A 23,715-nucleotide genomic window follows, 5' to 3' on the forward strand; every position below is an offset into this window, starting at 1 on the left:
CCCACAAATCCATACAGTTAATCAGCAGTTTCAAATTAGGTCACAATAATAACAACCTGTGGGGTAAATGACCTTCAGGAAGCTATTCCTGCCAAAGGGAGAAATCCAGCTTCTTAAATCAAGAGTTTAGTTACTTTTTCTACACAAGAATATTAAATTTATTGATGTTTCAGTAGAATAAATAATTGAAAAACCCTATTCTCCCTTTATTGTTGTTCAGGGGTAGCACATTTATCTGTACGCAATGTTTCAAACTAAATCAATGCTTTGCTCGTCCATATGTCAAAAAAGCCAACAATTTCCATACTTACTTTTCCACATGAATGTATGACATGATGTCCCATACTGACAGACACATGGACTGTCTATCGTCTGTGTTTTAGTTAGAATGATCTCCAACTTCTACAAATTAAACAGTAGTAAAGCAGTAGAGAGACCACTTCACAAACTTACAGTTGGATGGCTTTACAAAGAAACCACACTGGACTTTCCAGGTTTCATTTTCAAACAGGAAACAGTTACTGCGTGAAATATTTCAACTAAAGGTGCAGTCACTCCACACCAAAACAACGGGATGATCCCGTGTTTTTATCACTGGAACAATTACAAATCTTTCACACATTTGTAGACGAACATGCTAATTGAGATCACAGCTGGGGACACAGATGCCTTCATCTTCCTCTTTCTTTCACTTTCTCTCTTTTTACTTCTGTGGAAAATCGCTTCTTTCTCCGCTCTCCCTTTTATTCACTCCCTCCATCCTGGTATCACTGTTTCCTGGTGATGAAGAGGTAGTTTAACCTCCGGTCCTCATTTATGATAGATGAATAGAAAAAGCCTGGGTTGTTCCGCTTCCTGTCTGTACCACTAATCGAGACCTTAACGTTCACATTAACGTTTACTCAGGCAGACGGACAGACAAGTCAGAAACATGGACGATCGGAAACATCTGTAGCAACTGTAAATGTATCATGTCTGCAGTGTAATGCATATAAGCTGCAATAAATGGCCTAACATGATATGGGGACACCCGCTTATTATGCCCAAACATGTTGGATGTTTCATTTCAAAATGTTGCTTTCAGCTGCCGTTTCATTTCATCCCGAAGGTTTCAAATGGGTTTGAGGAGAACGTACAGGCCTGTCAAGTTCTTCCACTCCAAAATCAGAAACATCTTTTTTGACATTGTGCAGGTGAGAGCTTTCCCAAAATGATCATGCCATAGTATGCTGTAGCATTAAAACCGTGCATGATCATAACCAGGCCCCTGATGAAAACGACAGTCTCACATCAAAATGTGTAATTCAGTTGTTACGTTGTAAAAACCACAACGCAAAATGTGTTATTTTCACAACAATAGATCAATTGTAAGACATTTTTGTTGACCTATTGTTTTCTTCTGGCCACATCCATGTCATGGATCACATCTCAATTTTTCGAGCTATTATTGTGAAACTAATACGTATGCTTTTCATACGTAGGTGAAATTACATAAGTTAAAAACAGTTGTACATTTTGTAAGTTTACTTACTTATGTTACCGAAAATAAATGCTTTTTTTTTTTTTTTTCGCTTTTTCAGGGACATCAACAGCAGTCTCCTGGTTGAACGCCTCCTGGTTGATCCATCCAAACAGCCCCACCATGTTTCACTCTTACTACTCCGTTTCCTGACTTCTTTTTCTGCACCGGACTTCCTTTCTCCACAAGCTGTTATTGTGAAACTAACATGTTTTGCAGGTAGCTTTTACACATTTTGATATGAGACTGGGTTGAATGAAACCATGAATGGTCCCATACTGAGATGTCCACATACTTAGAGAGAACACAAGGGGGGTGAGTGTGTATCCCTTATATACTGTATATACAGTAAAGCAAAATACATGTATTCCTTATATATTTAAGGTGTTCCTGGTTGTTTGGTTCATTGTGGGAAACTGAGGCAGTGCTGTAATCAACAGGTTGCAAGTTGAATCCCAGCAGTCGCAAGAATGTGTCCTGCTGAAGTACCATTGGGCAATACTCTCAACTGTTACCCGTAAGTTGCTGCTTATGAGCTCCAGTAAAATGTAAACGTACACACTCAAACAAGAAAAAGGCAATCATGATGTTAATCATTCCATTTATTTTCAAATATGCTGATATCATTTTGGAATTAAGCTCTTGTAAAAGGTTAATGACAATGAGGAAATTTTGTTAAAATAACAAGCTCTCTCACACTCACACACGCACACACAGTGAGAAAATACTGAGTACAGGCCTTATGGGACGACATTTGTGGTAATTCATTCAGAATCCATTTTAACGCATTGTGCAGGCCTAAGTGCCAATCTTCCTTTTTGGTGAGTCTCCATGATTTTATGTCCCATATAAAACGATGCAGTTTGCTCCACAATGGCCTATTTAAGTTACATTACCGCCGAATATTCCCCAGTAAAGAAAATTAAGCCGTGATACTGTGAGATCATCTCAGTTAGTTATCTTCTCCCCGCCGAGATGTGTCGCTTTGACACCCCGTGGAGAGCTGAATGATTCTCTTGGACGAGAGATAATAGTCTTCTCGTATGTCGCTTCCCTCAGACCTCCCTTTCTCTCTCTCTCTCTCTGTCTCTTTTCTCCCCCTTTACAATCCTGATCCCAAAAAAGTTATACATTTAGTGCTGTATGAAGCTGTTAACCATAATTAGGTGACACAAGACAAACAGTATGAAGTAGTACGAAGGAGTTTCACAGTAACTTTTCCCACATTTGTGTCACAAACACTCATAAAATAAAGAATTTAGTCTTCAGTGTGAACAAAATAATGAGACTGAGGCTGAAAGACATCACTGTTCTTCCTCCTGGCCTTTGTTTTTTTTAAACATTTATTTTCCAGTTTTAAATGTCACATCAGATTAATCCTTAAAATGTAAAAATGATCATCTCCAAGAGTCCATTCCTGCATCTCATTTCAATCTAAAGAGAAATTATATTCATAAACACACCCAGCACAAACAATCTAAATGTACCATTAGTTTCTACTGACTTGTTACTGCTTCAAAAGCACCGCAGACTTTCTCCGAAAAGCAATCGGAGCTATAGTCAAAGGATTAAGTGTTTAAAGAACCACAGCAGCGGTTTTACATGTTTTAGCTCATTAACCTCAAATTGTATTGTGTATGTTACATTTCTGCAGACAGCTTTCTATAGAAGAGCATAAGGGTTTTTTATTTTCATCAGATTTCCCGGCTTTGATTGGTATCAGAACTTTCCAATGACTAGAGGAGAGTGTTGTCCCGGCTCTCGAGTCCATTATGATGCGATGATAATGTAACTTTGACCACAAAAGTGAAACCAAATAAATATTCACGTGAAAGCTTTCTGTTAATGTTTTGTGTAAACTGCTTCTGGCACTGTGCTGCAGAAAAATGTGCATCGGCCCATCCATGTACCCCAAATCTGACCAACACGCAGAGAAAAGTCGCACATCATATACGCACACACACACACACACACACACACACACACACACACACACACACACACACACACACACACACACACACACACACACACACACACACACACACACACACACACACACACACACTGCATCCTGCCCCCTCTGACCTTGCAGGCTCTCTGCTTGCCTTTTAAAGCGCACTGTAGCGCCCAGCAGTCTGCCTGCACTGTAGAGCTAATTGTCTTCAGCTTAGTGTTCACTCTCAACGTCTCATTACTCATTCCACTTAGAATAACTTCCACAAGTTTGCTTGTGTTCAGGGGTCATTAAAAGTCAAGCAAGCCCTTAATTACGGACCCGGAGCGTTCAGTAAATAAAACTGCATCTCCCAGCAGCTCTGAATGTACAGTATCCGTATTCAGCTCTTTATAAAATCACACGGTACATCCACAGTGGATGTATGGCCACAGTTTAATGGTTCAAAAGGTCCGAACGTCACAGAAACGGAAGTTTATCAGGAAAAAAACGGCATTGACAAGCTATTAAGATTTAAAGAAGGCCACTGACAAATGTGCTCTTGACGACCACAAACACACTTTGAGTCTAAATATCAATAGGGGAGTTGAAGCTTTCAAAAAGCACATCAATAGTATCAAAAATCTCACTAATTAACAAACAGAGACTGGTTGCTCTTGACCTCTGACCTCTGTGTTTAAATGTAAGTGTGCATCTGTGTCTCCTGTTTACTTGCTAAATAATTAATATTTATAATAAAGGAATTCAGTCATGTGGGGATTTAAATGTCTACGTTTGAACAAGAATAATAGAGCATCTTTCAACACGCTGTGCTGTAATTGACTGGACTGCTCCATTTTTAGAGACAGTAGATCACCAGCTGCTGTCTCAGAGGAAGATGTGTCTGTATTCGAGTGGGGTCAGTAATTTTTTCAATTAATTAAATTAAGGATTTTTTTTTTTTTTTCACATTCCAAAACAGTCCGAGTCTAATGTGGTGCAGGAATGCTTCTGTACTCAAACTGGAGCATTGTAGCAGGTGAAACCTGCAGTGAGGCAGTTAATCTGGACCCGAGTGGGCTGTGCAATAATACACATTCATTCCTTTATAATTGACAGTGTTTCTGTTTTTTTGAGACCTCCTGTGGTTAAAGTTCTATATTAAAAATCTTTTTGAAGTGGAATTGTATTATTGTATCAGAACAGCTGTTTCCCCTATTAATTAATTAATTAATTAATTAATTAACATGGTCTTGGTGGGTATCACTGTGCAGTGCCTAGAGGCAATATACATACACACACAGACACGGACACATACACACACACACACACACACACACACACACACACACACACACACACACACACACACACACACACACACACACACACACACACAATCATCTACACAACCAAACAAAAATCAGGTCTGCTGTCTGGATTTTTAATTCACCAGAAGAATAAAAAAAAAAATAAAACATAGCCTATGCGATCTCTGGCTTCCCTTTACATGTATAACTTTCCTTTATTATTATTTTTCACTTATCATTTCTCCTGAATAATAAGTGAAAATGATTCAATAGGAACATATGGTGCATGCATTTCCTTTTAAAGGATTAAAGGCCTAAATAGTGCATCTCTGTTTGATCAAATCCGTGTCCCCATGAACATCGCAATCATTTTCTTTATAATTCACTGGCTAATGTTCCAGATCATCGGTGAAATATGGGAATCTTTAGTGGTTTGTCTGTTCTGCTAATTGGTACAAGCGCCTCAGGCAAGATCCCATCTAACAAACTGAGGACGGCGTCGCTCACAGGGCTGCTGTCCGTCCTGGTGTACGGGAGCTCAGTAAAAATAGAAGCATGACAAATAAAAGATGAATTAGAACAGATGGCTCTGCCCACCTCACTGCTGTAGTGGATTTAATATCTGGGATGTGCGTGCGGCATTGAGAAAGTTGACAGATATAGCACCCAAATTCACCCCAAAAACTGTCTGATTATAGACGTCTTGATTTCACACACGTCTCATTACTGTAAATAGCTACAGGACAACGTATCATTTAATGTAGGACTAATTCTGCAAATACACCAAACATTTTGGCCATTTTACTATTATAATAATATATTGACACTGCCACGAAGCAGGAGAGAGTAATGACCCGCGTTGGCGCAGGGTGACGCGCGCACGACCACGCGCACAGCCCCTACCAAATCCAGATCCACAGCAAGAAATTGTATCATCAAGGGGAATAGACAGACCTTAAAATTAAAAAAAAAAAAAAAAGAGCAACGACTGATTGTCAATCATCTTAATTACTGTTGTTTTTGTTTTTTTTTCTAATTTATTTAAGATGGGTGTTAATTGTAATGCACAGTAAATCTTCGATGCAGACGAACAGAAGACTCCCATTTAGTAAAAGACGTGCAGCATTAAGTAAGGATTAAATCCGGGGGAATGCAGGGCGATTGTGCACCATATTGTCGTTTACAGCTGCCTTTAAATCCACAGTAAATTAATATAAGTAGTGGTGAGTTGTTACAGAACCGGCTGTAGTGTGTCGGGTGGTTAAATACAGATTTATTTGACATTCGTACTCAATTTAAAATAAATAAATTATCTGAACAGTTTTTAGTAAGGCCGGAAATACATTTATACGAACATATATATATATATTAATCAAAATCATGTCATTTCAATCGTTAAAAAAAATATTTGGGGGGTAAAATAATTTCATATTTAAAATGAAATCGATGCAGTGTGGTAATTTAGGCTTGATCCAGTGCGTTTTGAGAAAAGAAAGGGAAGCATTTCAATATGGTAATCACTCACCCGGGTCATGTTTCACTTATTGACAGATTTGATGTTAAATGTCTCGAGCTCACTTAGTGTTGTACCTCTTCATTTATTATGTTTTGGGCTCGCTCTCTTTCTCTCCCTGGTTTGACCCTCTGAGGTCACGCGAGCAATTCTTCTTTTTTTTTTTTTTTTTTTTTTTTTAAACGCATGATTAATTTCTCAGTAGGCCGACCGGCTAATGCATTATGAAAAAGTGAAATGTATTCCAACGGGGCTAATAGCGCTATTGTATTCCAATAAAGCTTTTCCTGCTTCACATGGTTTAGTCATGCTCCGCTTTTGATAACATGTCAGAGACATCTTCCTCATGGAGAGAGAACGTTGTGGACCATAATGCTCTTTATTATCATTTGACCTCTATCCTAACAGAGATGTCAGAGTAGCTGTCGAATTAGAAGATACATTTAGTTTGTATTATTATATACAAAATGTACAACTTTATTATTATTATTATTATTATTGTTGTTGTTGTTGTTATTATTATTATTATCAATACCATTTTTGTGCGAGACAATTTGCTAAACAAACACATAGGCTAGGCCTACACCAATAAAACACAAACATCTGAAGCAAATTCTCAAATATGAATTTAAAACTTCCCGTATTTAAAGGTTAAACATTATATTAAAAAATATTCAAAATTGGGTTACTAAAGTGCCATAAACAGCATAAAAGTTGTCTGGCTGTGTCCTCTTAAAAATAGACCATTCTCGACCGCCTAATTACGCTTCATAACGTTTGCCGACGTTTTTGTTTTTGTTTTTGTTTTTGTATTTTACAGAACATGATTGGCTGCGTACTCTTAAAGCTTCTCTACCTGGTTTTTTTTTTGCATATTATTTCCAGTCATCTCTCTATTGTGACGTCATTCGTTTCAATAGCTGCGGCCCGCGCGCTGGCGTCCCCCACCCCACCCCACCCCACCCCCACCACACACCTACACCCCACCCTCCCTCCTCTTGTCCCATCGCGGAGTGTTCCCGTGGCGTCCGTCCGCGAGACAAAAGCACGCGGCGCGGTGACAAACCTAAATTGGTTTGAAAAGGAGCAGATGGGGCTCGCGCTCCCCTCTCAGCTGTGTCGCACACGCACGAGGCGCGCACACACCGCACAGATTTAAGACTCGAGCCTAACAAACAACAAAAAAAAAATAACCCTGTCGCGTTTATCAAGACGCTATTGAGAGAAAGATTGGAAGGGAATACATTACAGCCAATCTCAATATGCCGCAGCCCTTTAACCGGACTGACAGATAAAGGCATAATTCAGAATTCAAAAGGAACTCTTATATATATATATATAGTATGTACATTATGTAAGTGTTTTAATAGCTTGTATAGCTTTTATCAGTATTTTACATTATTTTTTAAAGAGTATCCAATATGTAAAACAAAATAAAAGTAATGGCTGTGATGAAAGTAAGTCTATAACTGATGTCCTTTGGCTATTTTAAGTCTTTCTAAATGACCCAACAGTCCTTTAATCCTTTAATACAAAACAAAATAACAATCCAGACTGCAGCTTTCTGAGGAAACCCTTTTTAACATGTATGCATGGCTCAGATGGATCACTTCATGCCTGCTCGTTCTGTCCCCGTGGTAAATGGTTTATTTCAACTTTATCCTGAATGCACTGACGCCTTAAATAACAGACAAAATGCATCACTCAAAGTTATACTAATCTTTATGTATCTTCAAAAGCACTTGTTATCAACTTTTTTCTTTTTTTTACCTCATGCAGGTGTGCATGTTTTACCAAAGATATGCTCTTAGTAAAAGCAACGTCCCAGAACAAATGCACCTGTTATGTTTCACATATATGCATTTCTTCATCCTAAAACTGGCATCCCAACCGTTAATTCCAGCATAAAGTTCCCTTATTCTGTCCCAGCATGAAAGATGGGCCACGGAAGAATCTGTACCGAGAACAACTTTGTTATGAACCTGTTTTAATTAACGAGGACAATCAGTATTTGGAGCAAACTTCCCCATGAGTGTAGACATAAATGAGATCAGCTCCTTCAGACGTTTGCCGATGATAAAAGTGAGGCAGCTTATATCTGTGTTATGGACTTCATATTTAGTTCTGCGCCCTCATATCTGTAATTTGCCTGCATATTTTTAGAGGAAAAAGTAATTCAGCAGTAGCAATATCCCTGGTTTAAGAGCTTGGAGCTTGGAGCAGGGGTATGGCAAGGAATTCCTTGATTCCTTGAGAGGACCCCCACCTCCCGTATTTTTTTTTTTTTTTGAATAAAATAATCCCACACTAAACGTTTCCGAGGGCCTTGTTTAGGTGAATTGTCTCAGCCTTTTCTTTTTTTTTTTTTTTTACAGCGTGGGTGCTGCTGGGAGCTTTTCTGACCCTCAATTACAACAGAGGATGCTACAGTGTGCTTCCTGCCGCCTTTCATCTCCTGGGAACAACCTGCTCCTGTAGAGACTCATATTTCCAAAAAAGCCTTCTTGACTGTGGGTATCAGCTGCACTGACAGACATTATTCTGATCCCCAGACTGCACTGCACTGTCTGCCTGTCTGCTGTCTCAGCCTTCAGTTTACTTTTCTCCCCTATGGTCAGGCTAATGTTTTACTCCACACTGTCTGTGCTTAAAAGCCACATTTCCAATGCCAGTCTCTTCTGCTGGCTGCGTCTGCTGCCAGCAGTCACTTTTAACATCGGTTTGCTGGTAATTAATTTGCAACTCAGGGTGCATGTGCAGTCGACCAGCAAGACGCCCATCTTGATGGCGACGAGCTCGCACCGTAGTTATGACTGGCTGCAGAGTTGTGCGGAAATATCCCGTTCATTTAAAACGAATATATCAGTAGGTCACTGACATAATCAGTAACTTAGCTCAAATTATGTTCATGTTCAATTCTGGTTTGAGTCTGCTGTGTTGTCATCACGCTGCAGGAGATATTTAGAGTTTCATTGTCTGAGACCTTTTGGGGGGGGGCACGCGTGTGCGCGCGCGCCACCGAGGACGCAGCTCAGGCTCGTGCGTCTGTTTTATTTAAAAAAAAAAAAAAAAATTTGACCTGTCCGTGGCTGTTACTTTGACTTTCGCAGCGTTTGAGTGGCAGTGAGCGAGACGTCATTTCAGCTGTTTAGTTTAGACTTAGGCAGCTCGGCGCGTGAAGAAGATCGAGGAGGAACAGAGTGCGCGCGCGCGGAGGTGCCTGTGTCCTGGATGGTTGGGTTGAGCTCGCGCTCCACGCCAATCAAACCGAAGGCAGGTGTGCGGTCGAGAGCGAGCGCGAGAGAGAGAGAGAGAGAGAGAGAGAGAGAGAGAGAGAGAGAGAGAGAGAGAGAGAGAGAGAGATTAGGACCGCGCGTGGTGTCTCTGAAAGGGGAATAAAGCCGGCGCGAGCGTCGCAGTTTACTCACATCTCACGAGCAGGCTCACTCCACAGTTAAAGAGAGGAAGACACCTATTCCACGTGTTTTCCGGACATTATTCAGTTTGTTTACGTGTTTAAAAAAAAAATGTAAAAAAAAAATGAGTTTTTTAAAGATACGTAGGATGAATCGATTTCGCTCGTGACGGAGATATTTTTTTTTGGCGCGTTTTGGGATTATTCCCAGAAGTCAGAGGTAAGGACTGCTCGACCATTTCTGCTGAAGGTGGATTAAAACGTTGTTAAAAATGTATCCGCTACGTCTGTTAACATTAACAAGGGGATAGAAAACGAGCTTCTGTAGTTGACGTATCAAAGACGAACACGCTTGAAGTGTGTTGGAGTAGCCGCTGTATCGTACGACCAACATCCCGTTGAATTTCGAGCACAATTAAGAACACAGTGCATATTAGTATTATTGTCCGTTTTTCTTTACTTAATTTAAAAAAATAAAAAAAAAGCTGTTTTGTCTGCCTTTAATATTCTTCCACGGAAGTTAAGCTTGACGCCTAACCAACTGTCAAGCGTGCTTGTTTAATGAAGGCCTACGTGGCTACTTTTGCCAGAAACAAAACTTTAGCAGAGCAGAAGAAAGAACAAATGATCCGTAGTTCGAGTATTGTGTATTTCCTGCGTAGTTTGCTGTATAGCCTGCGCTGTAACAACTTGTTAATTTAAAAGACAAAAAAAAAAAAAAAAGGAGAGAGAAACGAACGCTTTTCGTTTTACATTCTGGGGTCCAGGTCTTTCTAATTCCGTATAATATTATCTTATTGTAGTAATGCCTTTTTTTTTGTAAAAAAAAAATATATATATATATAATGTGCAATAATATTACAAATATATTAGTAATTTACAGAAAAGGTTGGAACAAACTGAAAGAAATTTCTTAATTTTCCAGAGTTGTTTATCCTATTTTTGTTGTTCAAACACTATAAAAATGATGTACAACAACTTTATCATTAATGTGCTGCCAGTGAAATATTTTAAGAAATGAGAATTATTTTTTTTAAATATACATTTTAGAAGTTGTTTATGAAAAACTGAAGTCAGTTTCTGAATATTATTTACTGTTAAGCAGGCTTTTAAGACAATAATGTGCTTTATATTGTACATTAAAACATTAGTGCGATTTTTGAGATAATACAGCACAATAGATTTTTGCTGTCTTACAGCTCAAGTTCTTTCTTTTAGCATTACTTTTTCTGCCATTAACATTGTTATGATTTTTAAATATATTTAAACAAATATAGCAAATAGAAAGAGGTTGGATTTTTTTATTATTATTAAGGAATACAGTATTTACACTGATGTGACACCTGAATGTTTCACCACAGCTGTCTTTAAAAAAAATAATAATAATTAAACAAAACAGGAGAGTAATTGTTGCAAAAAAAATAAATAAGCTGGAAGTATGCTGCCTTAAAATACTGTGTTCTTATTAATACTAGATTCATGTTTAAAGTTACAGCTTTTTCAAAATGTAAGAAATATATGAATAAACCAAAACACAAAATGTCCAGGTTAATGTATGCCTAAACGAGGAGTTTGGGGGGGAAATGTAGGATAATACTGTACTTCCACTGCGACACTGATTTTAGAAGAGTGTGTTTTCTCATCCTCTTTCAGAGTCTGTTGGACATACTGCTGAAAACACACACAGGCAAACACACTTCAGAGCTGGAGAGTTCTAAAACGCAGTAGAGGCTATAATTTGTGGAAAAGAAATGAATTTAATTTTTTTTCCCTAATTTAATATTTTGATAATGCATTGGAAATAAGAATTAAAAAAAAAGGTATTTTTCCATTTACTGTTAACCAAAAACAGAGCAATGATTCGGTGTCCTATCTTAGTTGATAGTTTTTTTTCAATAATTTTGTGAATGTTTATAATGTTGTAGTGATATCGCAGTATTTCCAAATTTGGTCAACTCCTGGAAACAGAAAATTGGCAAAGATGTTTTACTTTAAATGGGAAATCACAGACATTTCATTTTAAATAATAATTCGCATCAATATGAACTTTCTTCTTTTCTTTATCTTTCTGATCTGCTCTCCTTTCTTCTCCATCTTTTATACTTTTCAACAAATTTACAGATTATAAAAGTATTTGCTGGAATATATATATATATATATGTATATATGTATATGTTCTTTATGGTAAACGCATCAACATGTGGATCTTTTTTTGTTGTTGTTTCTAACAGGTTGTCCGACCACAAGTTTTCCTTTAAGTATGGACAAGACCCATCTTTCAAGCACTAATGACATCATAATGACGAGCTCAACAGGCCCCTACCAACAAGAACCGCTGACTCCACCCAGGCCCGCCCATCTGCACTCCTCATCTTCGTCCATGTCCTCACCCTCTCCTTCCTCTTCCTCCCCGCCCCGCAAACCCAACCAGGTTGGCCAAGTCATCCTATACGGCGTTCCCATTGTATCGTTGGTCATTGACAACAACGAGAGACTCTGCTTGGCGCAGATTTCCAACACACTCCTCAAGCACTACAGTTACAACGAGATTCATAATCGTCGCGTGGCTCTGGGCATCACCTGTGTCCAATGCACTCCGGTGCAGCTGGAGATCCTGCGCAGGGCTGGTGCCATGCCCATCTCGTCACGCCGCTGCGGCATGATCACCAAGCGTGAAGCCGAGCGCCTGTGTAAGTCTTTCCTGGGAGAGAACGCACCGCCGAAACTGCCAGACAACTTTTCCTTCGACGTGACGCACGAATGCGCCTGGGGTTGCCGTGGTAACTTCATCCCCGCGCGCTACAACAGCTCCAGAGCCAAATGCATCAAGTGCGCCTTCTGCAACATGTACTTCTCCCCAAACAAGTTCATTTTCCACTCCCACCGCACGCCAGACGCCAAGTACACCCAGCCCGATGCTGCCAACTTCAACTCCTGGCGACGGCACCTCAAACTCTCCGACAAACACCCGGCTGATGAGTTAGTTTACGCGTGGGAAGATGTCAAAGCTATGTTCAACGGAGGCAGCCGAAAGAGAGCGCTCCCCTCTTCAGCCTCGATGGGTTCTATGAAGGGTCTCTCTGGTTCGGTGGTGCCTCACATGATGGGACCTGACCTGGGGGCGCAGAAAAGAGCCCGCTATGAAGACGAGGATGACCTGGACGGGGGCAGTCTGTCTCCCCGTAAGACGGCACGCAGCTACCCTGTGATCCCCGTCCCAAGCAAAGGCTTCGGCATGCTGCAGAAGTTCCCTCCCACGTCACTCTTCCCCTCCCCGTATCCCTTTCCAGCATTTGGCCTCTGCCAGCAGAAAAAAGAGGACAGTGATGTTTCAGCTGGGCAGAAAGGAGCAGGTTTGTCGGGTCTCTTGTGGCCTGGCCGCAAAGACACTTTCTATCCTCCTTTCTGCATGTTTTGGCCACCGAGAGCAGCAGGAGGAATCCCCGTCCCCACCTACCTCCAGCCTCAGCCCAGCACCCTCTCCTCCCTGGCCGACAACCCCTCTCTCAGGCAGGCCTTTCTGGATCTCTCAGACCCCAGTGAATCTGCAGCTGTAAGTGGCAACGGAAACGGCGTCAGCGCAACCATGGCCCCCAGCGGCGGGACCACCACAGCCAGATCTGGGCTGTTTGACCAAGAGTGCACGACGGTTACACCTGACCTTCGCCCTGTGACATCAGAGGGCTGGCTCAAACTACTAGACACCCCGACCCTCCAAGCGAGGAAGCCGAGCTACGGCTCGGCCTTCCGCCCGGTCATTAAGGATGCAGAGAGCATTGCCAAGCTCCACAGCAACGGCAGAGGAGTCACGGGGGCAACAGACGAGGACTTTGGGGTTGTGGTCACCGGGTCGGACCGACATCAGCGGCTGTCGCCCACGAGCAGCTGTAGTTACGGAAGTGAAAGCGGAGGCGACGGAGAAGCAGAGGGAGCAGAGAGTGAAGAAGAAGGGGAAGTGGACGTGGAGTCGTCGAAGCAGGAGGAGGAGGAGGAGGAGGAGGGGAGCTTCACCAGCAGGCCACCACAGACTCAAACCAACCTGTACCTCCCCGTGCTTAGTGACAGTGCTGGAGAGGAGAGGGGGAAGGATAGAGGGAGTGGTGCAATGTATCCCGGCGCCTCCCCTCGATCCTCCTCAGATCCCATCCACCAGGAGTCCCCCAGCCTGCCCGCCTCCCCTCCTGCCAGCCTGCCTCTCTCCAGCTCCACCCCGCCTCACCGAGAGGACACAGCTTACAAAAACGTAAATATCCCCGCAGGCCATTTTAGCTAATTATTATTTAAATGGTGCTGCAGTGAGGCAGTGGTGTGATCTGCATAAGCAGATTGATAGGCTGGTTTCTCCCTGTAGGAATTGAAACAGTCACCCCACTCTGATCCCAGCTAATAGGCCCAGGCGTGGCTTGTTTAATGGCCACAATGTGTTTGTTCTCCCTCTGTCAGCCCTGCCTGTTAGGGCAACTCTAATCTTTAACCTGTCGACTCCCACATTAACCAAGCCTCCAGGAGGAGGACGGAGCGACAGAGGTAGAGTTATGAGGAGCAATTGAAGCTATTTGAATTAGCCGTTGACTAACATACTGCACATCTCACCGATTTCAGAGATCCACAGGGAAGAACTCCAAACCAATACACTTTACGTTAAGTAATTACCAGCGCAGGGAGATTGTATGTGTCCAGTAATGAGCTAAATAATACACGCAAAAAAGAAACAGGTGCTTGAATTAAAAAAAAAAAATGCAACCATATGTTAATATAAACCACCACCACCACAACAAAGATTGAAAATCACAATCATTACTCCACCTCACAGGAGGATATTGTACTGTATAAATGATACAATGGATAACGTGTAAACAAAATGCTTATCAACTTTATGTGATTTCCAGGTTCACAAAAACAGAGATGAAGGGCTCCCTGCATACGCAACCAAAGACAGTTCCAGCATTTCTGGTGAGCACCAACATTTTCATATTTTTGCCATTTTTGTATGTATAATTTAAATTAAAAAAAAATTAAAAAAAATCTATTATGTGACGAATGCAATTAAATGTATCAGTTCAAAAACCACCAAAACAACAATTAAAAGACATTAACCGCTATTCTTCAAGCACTTGCAAAACCAAAGCAAAGTCTTTTCCTTCATATATACAATATCCAAAAATCACTTCGCATCGGACGCTTTCACCCTGCAGTCGTTTTACGATGTTTTGGTTTCCTCAAATGTTTGCACAGTTGTTGTTTTCTTTAGTTTTTTTTTTCTTCTTTTTTTTTTGTTTAGTTTTTTTTTTTTTTTTTTACAACCTTTCATCAAATAGCATTACACAATCTATTTCAGCAAACTGTCACACGCTATCTGTTTCATCGGACGTCTGAGTCAGTTGTATTATAGCATCTTTGTTTCACTTATTGTCTGAGTGAGTGGTTTTATAGTGTCCGCGTGTCCCTGCGAGACTCGTATTCCTGTGACGTTTCATTTGCTCCTCTCATCTCCCACTCGGACCCTTTCGCTGAGGAAAATGTCTTCTGTGGGTTTCTGCGGCAGTGCGCAGAACAAACACACGCAGACGTGCACACACACACACACACACACACACACACACACACACACACACCCACCATGCGTACACTTAGTTATCTCCATGTGTCCGGATAGGCAGCTCAACCAATGGGCCTTACTGAATCTCTCTTCCTGTCTATCTCTCTCATCTTCTTCCAGATGAAAACAAAGAGCAGAACAGTTTCTTTGCAGCGGAGAGTGAGACGTCAGCGCCGGACTATTGGAGGGAGAGCTCGGGTACGAATACTCACTTATGTTTTTTTTTTTTTTCTATTTCATAAGTGGTTGCCGAGCAGCTGCGTTCAGATAGAAAACAACAAACGGATCGGTGAAAAAAAAGAGGGGGAAGAAAAAAAAGAGAGGGGGAAAAAAAAAAAAAGCAGAGAGTAACTTACGTACTTAGTAAAGTAGGAACGGGTGAAAGTTAAATTGTTAGGATGGCGTGGTTAATTTAATTCCTGCGTTTAGTCTTACACCAATGTGATTTGAATCTCACACCTCCGCACCGCAAATTTGAGGTCATCCTCAAACTCCACATTAAACCATGAGAACATATTTACATGAGGAATTAAAAAAAAATACATAAAAAAAATACATAAAACTAGCAATTCTGATAATAAAAAAAAAAAAGAAGAAAATCTCAGGGTGAAACTATGACTTTGTGTACAGAGATGACAATGACATAAGTGACTGTCAGAGTACATAAAGCAGTGCGGGCAAGCTCCTCAGTCTTTATCCATCTCCGACTCTTCTCAGACTGCGAGTTAAGGAATTCACATAAATACACTCGGAGATGAAACGGCAGAGGAAAGCTGCTTCCGTTGCCGCTCTGCCACGGCTGCTCTCTTTAGCGGCGCTGTCGCCAGGGCTGTTAGTCTTAGGGGGGCCGTTATAGTTCAACAAGAAAACATCAGCTCTCAGATAAGCAGCCGCGCTGGCAATCTCCATCCTAGACCCATATCACCGCCGACATAATTGCCTTTTTTTTTTTCCCCTCCTTTCTCAGCGCACAGAAGAAGAAAAAAAGCCTTTCCCGTTTGAAAAAGATCACAGCTTATTGCCTTTTTATATCTGTCAGGAAGACATTAAAAGTGCTTTATGACATCTGTGCCAACATTTATATCTACCCCCCCCCCACACACACACACACACACTTCCTCAACCTCTGCGCACACACACACACACACACACACACACACACACACGCACCGTAATGATCCCTGCGCATAATGTATAATGTATTTCGAAAAATTACACGAAACAAATTAAATGAGACCACCTTTCCCCTGATTGCCAAACGTCTCCCTGGGCGGTGGGAAGCTCTACGTGATTAGAAGGCCTGATTCCTCTGAGTCCCACCACCACCACCCCTCCCGCCCCCCGCGCCCCCCTCCACTGTCTTTAAACTCTCCCTCTGTTTCTAGGGAGAAAAAATAATCTAATTTTCCATTTATGTAATGCAAACCGCCTTGGCTTTGACTATTCACGGTTAATTGACTGTCAAACGAGGTTGTTATCCTCGGGCACTGTCTGCAAATTTGCTTGTCAAATGAGACAGAGAGAGGAGAGGAGAGCTCTCTCTGCTCTAAATGAGGGAGAGAAGCATAGGGAGGCTTAAGGAGCCAAGACATGAAATGACTGCAGGAAAATAAACATATCGAGGGTGCTGGATTGCTTCATTTAAGGCGTTCAATGCCTCATTGTCACAATTCAGACGTTAGCGCAAAAAAAACAAGGCATAACAATACAGACACCTTCAAACGGGTCCATTTGAAAACGCCCTGCGATGACGATGTTTGTGAAGTTTTAAAGCAACTAGTAGATTTACCCTCCAGCTGTCACGAAACTTTACAAATAAATAAAATAAACAGTCTAAATATACGTGACGTGAAACATCACTGTAAACGTGAGAATGCTGTTTTACATGAATTTACGAATGTTGAGACTTCATCCTACTGTCTCCAATGTGTTAGTCAACAATATTCACCTGCAAAACAAGTTACCTTTGTTGACACTATAGTACAACTGTTATCAGCAACTATACTTTTTTTTAATTTTATTTATTATTTTGGGGCAAAATCCTGTGAAATACCCATCTAAACATCTTGTTTTGAGCACTCCTCTCTTACTTCAGTTTTTAAAAAAAAAAAAAAAAAAAAAAAAAAAAAAAGATACCACAGTTATTTACACCAATTTCTGTGATTCGATCTGAGAACAAGCAGAGACTGAATAAGTGAAGTAGTGAATGCAGTGAAGATCTCTTCTCCAGTGGACACAAACACTGTCGTTGCCACAGACGTACACTGACACCCAGAGACCAAACAGCGCATTGCAATGGTCCACTAAACACAGAGGAGGTTGCCTCCTTCCAACGCAGCGGGGTTTTAATTAGGTTTCCAACGCCACACTACAGAAAGATCACACACGGATACAAACGATGAAGACTGATGGGAAATTAGTACATGACAAGATTAGGATTATATGCGCTGTACACAAAATACATTGTCGGATTTTCTGATTGAATGAACTAACTACTTTTGGGCCCAAAAAGTAGGTAGACACACAAGTCACACTTAAAAATGTATTAATTTCACGACAGAATGTCAAAATAAAAGCCATTTATTTGAAAGAAAGAATGCAGAGATACACTATCAAAAAAGTTGAAAGGTTTTTTTTAATTATGAAACTAAAAAAAAAAAAAAAAAAAAAAATGCAGTTCAAAATGAAAACAATAAATGATTTGGACACCTTAATATGAGGTCACTAAAAAAAAAAAATTCGTAGTAATGAGGTTTTAGCATTGCTTCAATGCACCGCCGTCTGTCTGGCTCGGTTGGAGCTCTCCGTACAAACTCTATGTCAGATCCATGCAGGTTGAATTTGGACTCATCTTTTGCATTTTTAATCCTCGCTGTTTTATCCTTTGAGATTACACACGGCTCATGCTGTAATTGCTGTCTCCCTGTATCCATACCGGTTGATCCGAGAAGGTATAAAGTGATCCTCGGTGATGTTTATTGCCAGATTTTACTCAGTTGTGTGGTCTGAAAGTATTTGTTTCCCGCTAAATCAAATACTGGCTTATCTTATATTTTGTGAAACACTTTTATGCACCTCGTTGAGGTTTTGCGATATTTTGACTGTCCAACCTTTTCGATGCCACCGTTTGTTTGTAGGTCAAAGAACAGCAATTAAATCTCTCCGTGCTTTCAGGTGATCGAAGCCAAGGTGCTGCCTCTCCTGTGCCGCTAAAGAAGGACGTTGAGAACATGGAGAAAGGTAAAGATTGTTTCTGAGTAACACCGACTGTAGATAAAACGGCCTCGCTTCTCTCAGCGGCACTGTTTATACTTTTATAGACGCATTCTGCTGAATCACAGGCAGCAAACGTATATTCGACGACATCTTTTCTCACAGACAATCCTCTCTCCTCTTTCTCCTCCCCGTATTTCCACGTCTCTTTTCTTCTCCCCCCGTCCCGTCCTTCTGCAGAGGAGCTCCAGAAGGTTCTGCTGGAGCAGATCGACTTCAGGAGGAGACTGGAACAAGAGTTTCACGCTCTGAAGGGCACCTCACCATTTCCTGTTTTCCGTAAGTCTGTCTTTTCTCACCCTTTTCTCTCTTTTTTTTTTTTTTTTCATCCCCCCCCCCTTCCCCCCAAGGGCAACTTCTCCTTCTCAGCCTTTTTCCTCTCTTTCTCCTCCTTTTTCAGCTTTCTTTATAACTGATCAATCACTCAAACGATAATACTGCACCAGCTAATCATAGATTTCATCTTCCAGATAATTTTCAAGATCAGATGAAACGAGAGCTCGCCTACAGAGAGGAGATGGTCCAGCAGTTGCAGATGGTAAGACTGCTAATGGTACAATTAGGTGCTGAACACTGATAGAAAATACGCTTTTAAGATGACAAATAAAACATCCCATTTTAGATGCATGAATTGAAAAAAAAAAGCCTCAATAATTGCTTTAAACCAACAGTGTCTGAAATGATTTTAAGAAAGAATAGAATTAAAACTAATTATGAAGCACTTCTCATAAGAATATAATTACACTGCTCGAACAGAGAAATAAGAAATCATAAACAGACGAGGAAATGCGACAATAATAAGTCTACCGTCACTACAGCTGCAGTAGATTGTAGATATAATGAGGAAATCCTAAATCAGAAAGGAAATGATGAAGAACTAAAGCCACCCGCGAGACTCAACCGGACACTCGTGCTGTTGCTTATCTGTCCATCAAAAGACGGAGCCAATCACGTACTTCGTCTTTCACGGGTGAGAAGTTCCTCCGCAGCCGCCTGAGCGTTTCCGTCGACATCAATCACCGGAGCAGCTGGTCGACCGGCTGACAGACGCTGTTTGTCTTCGCTTTCTGACACACGCGACGACGCCTGTGCGCGCACGATCGCAAACCGTGCGCGTAACACCAAAAAAAAAAAACACCAACAAAAACAAAACAAAAAAAACCACACAGACGAGAGCACGCCGCATCCATGTCGCCGCACGGGCACGCGACCGAAAAGGCGAATGTTACAAGCACGCACGTGCACACCGAAGAAATTGACAAATGCGTCTGGAGCCGGCAGATGGATTCGTCGGAGAGTAATGACACATTAATTCCACGCAGACGTTCAAACGAACTGCAACAAAATGTTTAATTTATGTTGCTGTGGGATAAGATTTAAAAAAAACAACAACAAAAAAAAACAACTTTCGGCATCTTGTCTAGAATTTCTACTTTTTATTTTCTAAACAGTGATAAAATCCTCGTGTATTTTTTATTTTTTTTCCACCCGTATATTTCACAATAGATAAATGAACAGACATTTTTTTATTTACCTTTACAGGATACGTTATTCTTTATTTTAAACACAAAAACAAGTCATATGCTGTCACTATTTAGCTTTGACTGGCGCGTGTGTTGTAAATGCATTTGTCTGATGAAGCTGAGTGTTATCTCTTTCCTTTGTGTGTCTTTCAGATTCCCTACGCAAACATCATCAGAAAAGAAAAGATCAGCTCCCACCTCAACAAGTAGCTAAAAGGTGATTGTAGTTCAACGTATGTGACAATGCAGCTCATTAAAAAAAAAAACGTCAACATGCAGTGCGTTCAAATGAAATGTCTGGTTTTCTTTAAGGGAGCGATTTGTTTGGATAACGGTGGCAAAACAATGAAATTCAGTTTTAGTTGCTTGACGACGTATAATCCAGAAAACTTGATCCATCTGAGATGTGTTCAAATGAGTTTCACAGTGGCCGTTTGACTGGCCGCCCTTTGGCCGGACCCTCGATGTGAAACGAATAAATAATAACATTTGCATCTTTTTATTGTCTTCACAGGCTTTAGTCAACAACATCAGGAGGAGGAAGCTGCTTGGATTTTTGTGAACGTCCCAAATTGTAAAAAAAAAAAAAAAAGAAAAGTGATATGAAAACTGACAGAGAGGAATATAACACCGTAGTGTACATAAACATTTCTTACCTTCTCCTGGGACAGCAATTGTTTTGGCTGCTTCTTCAGCACCGCCTCATTTAATTTCTCTGCTCACACCGTGTCTGCTCAGAGTTCACCGCTGCGGGGAAACACACCGGTAAAAGATTCAGAGCGTTTCCTTTTCACCGACTCCAGTTTCTCTCTCAAACCGACTGAACACAAACTGGGCGACGTCAGAGGAAATAGAACAGTTCCTGCTCTTTCCTCACTGGCGCGTCGGCGGTCGCATTTGAAGCTTTATCCAACCAGGACCGAAGCGGCCACGGCCTTCGCTGCCCTTTGCGAACTCCCGGGGCTGCCGAAGACCACGACGAAGGCCGCCGCGGACGTCGGGAAGCTCTTTTCTAAACCCTTTAGAGACGGAAAATTCACGAACACGGAAAGACTGGCTGTTACTGTGGCTCTTGACTGCCGTTGGCCCAACTGTACATACACCAGACGATGGAGGACGGACTGCGCAAGATCTGCGGCTGTTGTCACTGTTGTCATATTGGGAACACGAAAAAGTGAAGAGAAACAAACAAACACGCCGACTTTTATTTATTGTTCGCATTTGATCCCAAAGGGATTCTCCTCCTCGCGTCCAGCTGTGACCCTTCACTGTTAACACAAACCATCATCAACAAAACCGACTGCGCTCAAGCTTGGTCTGCTCGATGTCCATATTCTGAATATGGGCGACGAAGGGAGAAAACTGCAGCAGAGCGCAGGGCGCGTTGGCAGTTTTGGGTTGTAAACCTTACGGTGTAATTAAATCAGGATTCATACATGGCGGCATCACAACAGACGGTTCACACATTACACATATGGAAGGGTTTACACCACGGTTGTAGTATTTGGGAGTGATTTCTTAATGTACAGAAAACCTAAAGTATTATATTCACTGCATTGTCTTTACACAATGTCATATCTGATTATACATTTTTTTTTAAATTTTTTTAATTTATTTCATGTATAAAGAGGAAATTATTTCCTGTTGAACAGTTTAAACCATTTGCTTAAAGGCACAGCGCGGGTACTTTACTTCTCCGCCCAGATTTGTAACAACCTTCGATCGTCGCCACATATGAAGGTAATGTTGCCGCCATCAGCAGCAGAATCTGCCGTGGGGTGTCGGCTGATGGTGAACAGACAATTAAAGGTCCAACTCGGTGTGCTTGCTTTCCCTCCAACGCAGTGTCCGGGCCACGAGGAGCAAAATGCAGCAATGTGTCCGTTGTATAGCTGTATGTAAATGATTTCATCTGACTGTATGAAATATCATTCATGAGAATACTGAACCTCACAGTCAGTCTATCTATATGTGTTTGTTTGTTTGTTTGTTTATTTATTACCCCGAGACCCTGATTGTGAAAATACTATTTATTATAATGTTAAATAAAAAAGAGAGAGATGAGATGATGATGATGGTGCAGTCAAGTGTATGTCAAAAAAAATTAAACATGACAGCTCTCCCACCTTGGTTATAGAGTGAATGGATAAAGTCGTCATGTACTGAGGAAATGTTATCATTATAAACTGTTAATGCAGATGTATTTCAAAATGTTCTTGTAGTTTCTCTACTATTTACGTGTAAATTAAAAGTCTATACAAAAAAACAGAAGGTGGTTTCATAATAAGGACTGTTTCACTTTTTTTTAAATATAATAGAATACAATTCTTTTTGCCAGATAACTTTGAAAAAGAAATTATATTTCTACAGTTTAGATCATTTAATGCTGCTGAAATCAGAAAACTCTTGTGTTCAGATATCCCAATGTCTGATTATTATGAAAACTGAGGTGCAAAATTACAGTTCAGTTTGTGAATGTGTGAATTTGAAAGTATCAGTATTTGTTTGTATTTCACACAACTCACTCTTTTGACATCATGGATCACATCATCCATGATATCATACTATATAGTATGTGTGGTCCAAAATGTCATAAAAATGTCCCAACTATTGCATATTGTCAATAATGTGAGAAAAAAATGTCATAGTAAAGCACGTGGTCCAAAATGTGACAAAAATGTCTCAGTATAGTGTGTGGGAAAAAAATGGTCGAAAAATGTCATAGAATAGTATGTTGTCCAAAATGTGAACAAAAATGTCATAGTATAGCGTGTGGTCCAAAATAATCTGTTTGGACGCTTTATCAAACAGGCTGAGTCCGATGAATGAATGTGTGTATGTACGTGAATACAAAGTTAAGGCGGCTAAGGAAGCCGGACAGCCCTGTGCGGTTCCCACGGTCGGACACAGGCTTGTCGGAGGTAGGTGTCGACTGGTGGTCTCCGTGGACAAACGTTGGACTGGCAGGTGAGTTGGGACTGGTGGTCTCCGTGGACCCACGCAGGACAGGAACCTCTAACAGGTGATCTCCGTGGATCTATGCTGGACGGCGGGTGAGTATCGGGGTGGTACTCAGCCGGGGGGAGAAAGGTCAGCAAGCTGCTGGATTACTGCAGCAGGTAGAAGACCGACAGAGGTCAGAACCGGAAGCAGAGTAACGGGAATCAAACTTCCTACTTGAAGTTGCAATGAGGTACCAGGTCAGCTGACAGAACGGGCTGACGAAGGCGGAGTGCAGGACCGGGGCTGATATACCGCCAGGCGGCGACGAGCGGGATTGGAAGCAGCTGTGCCAGCTGATCAGAGGAGTGGTAGCAGGAGGTGTCTGGAGGCCGGCAGCGGAGAAACCACAGGCTCCGGACGCAGACCAAAACACCAGGCACGTGACCGACAGCAGCAAACACGGGGAATGAAAGAAAACAACTATAGCATGTCATCTAAAATGTAATAAAATGTCATTCTATATTACGTTGTCAAAAATGTCATAAAAATGTCTTACTGGAGTATGTCAGACAAAATTTAATAAAATGTCATAGTCTAGCATTTTGTCCAAAATGTCATGAAAATGTCATATATAGTATGCCGTCCAAAATATCAGAGCGTGCGGTAAGAAATGTCCAAAAAAAT

At 41.2% G+C, this 23,715-nt stretch overlaps 1 protein-coding gene across 1 annotated transcript; it reads left to right on the forward strand.

The window, feature by feature from the left end:
- The first annotated feature begins 9,760 nt into the window (after window positions 1–9,760).
- Window positions 9,761–21,736, forward strand: skor2 (SKI family transcriptional corepressor 2). Its single transcript, XM_069707132.1, has 9 exons — window positions 9,761–9,913; window positions 11,925–13,936; window positions 14,583–14,646; window positions 15,413–15,490; window positions 18,467–18,532; window positions 18,746–18,844; window positions 19,036–19,103; window positions 20,242–20,305; window positions 20,603–21,736. The coding sequence occupies exons 2-8, from the start codon at window positions 11,954–11,956 to the stop codon at window positions 20,296–20,298; spliced, it is 2,415 nt and encodes an 804-aa protein (XP_069563233.1). The 5' UTR covers window positions 9,761–9,913; window positions 11,925–11,953; the 3' UTR covers window positions 20,299–20,305; window positions 20,603–21,736.
- Window positions 21,737–23,715: the final 1,979 nt, after the last annotated feature.

This window comes from Brachyistius frenatus, unplaced genomic scaffold, assembly GCF_029030835.1.
Source record: "Brachyistius frenatus isolate BFR_SWC_R1_liver_20210118 unplaced genomic scaffold, ASM2903083v1 Contig_3, whole genome shotgun sequence".
Classification (NCBI taxonomy): Eukaryota; Metazoa; Chordata; class Actinopteri; family Embiotocidae; genus Brachyistius; species Brachyistius frenatus.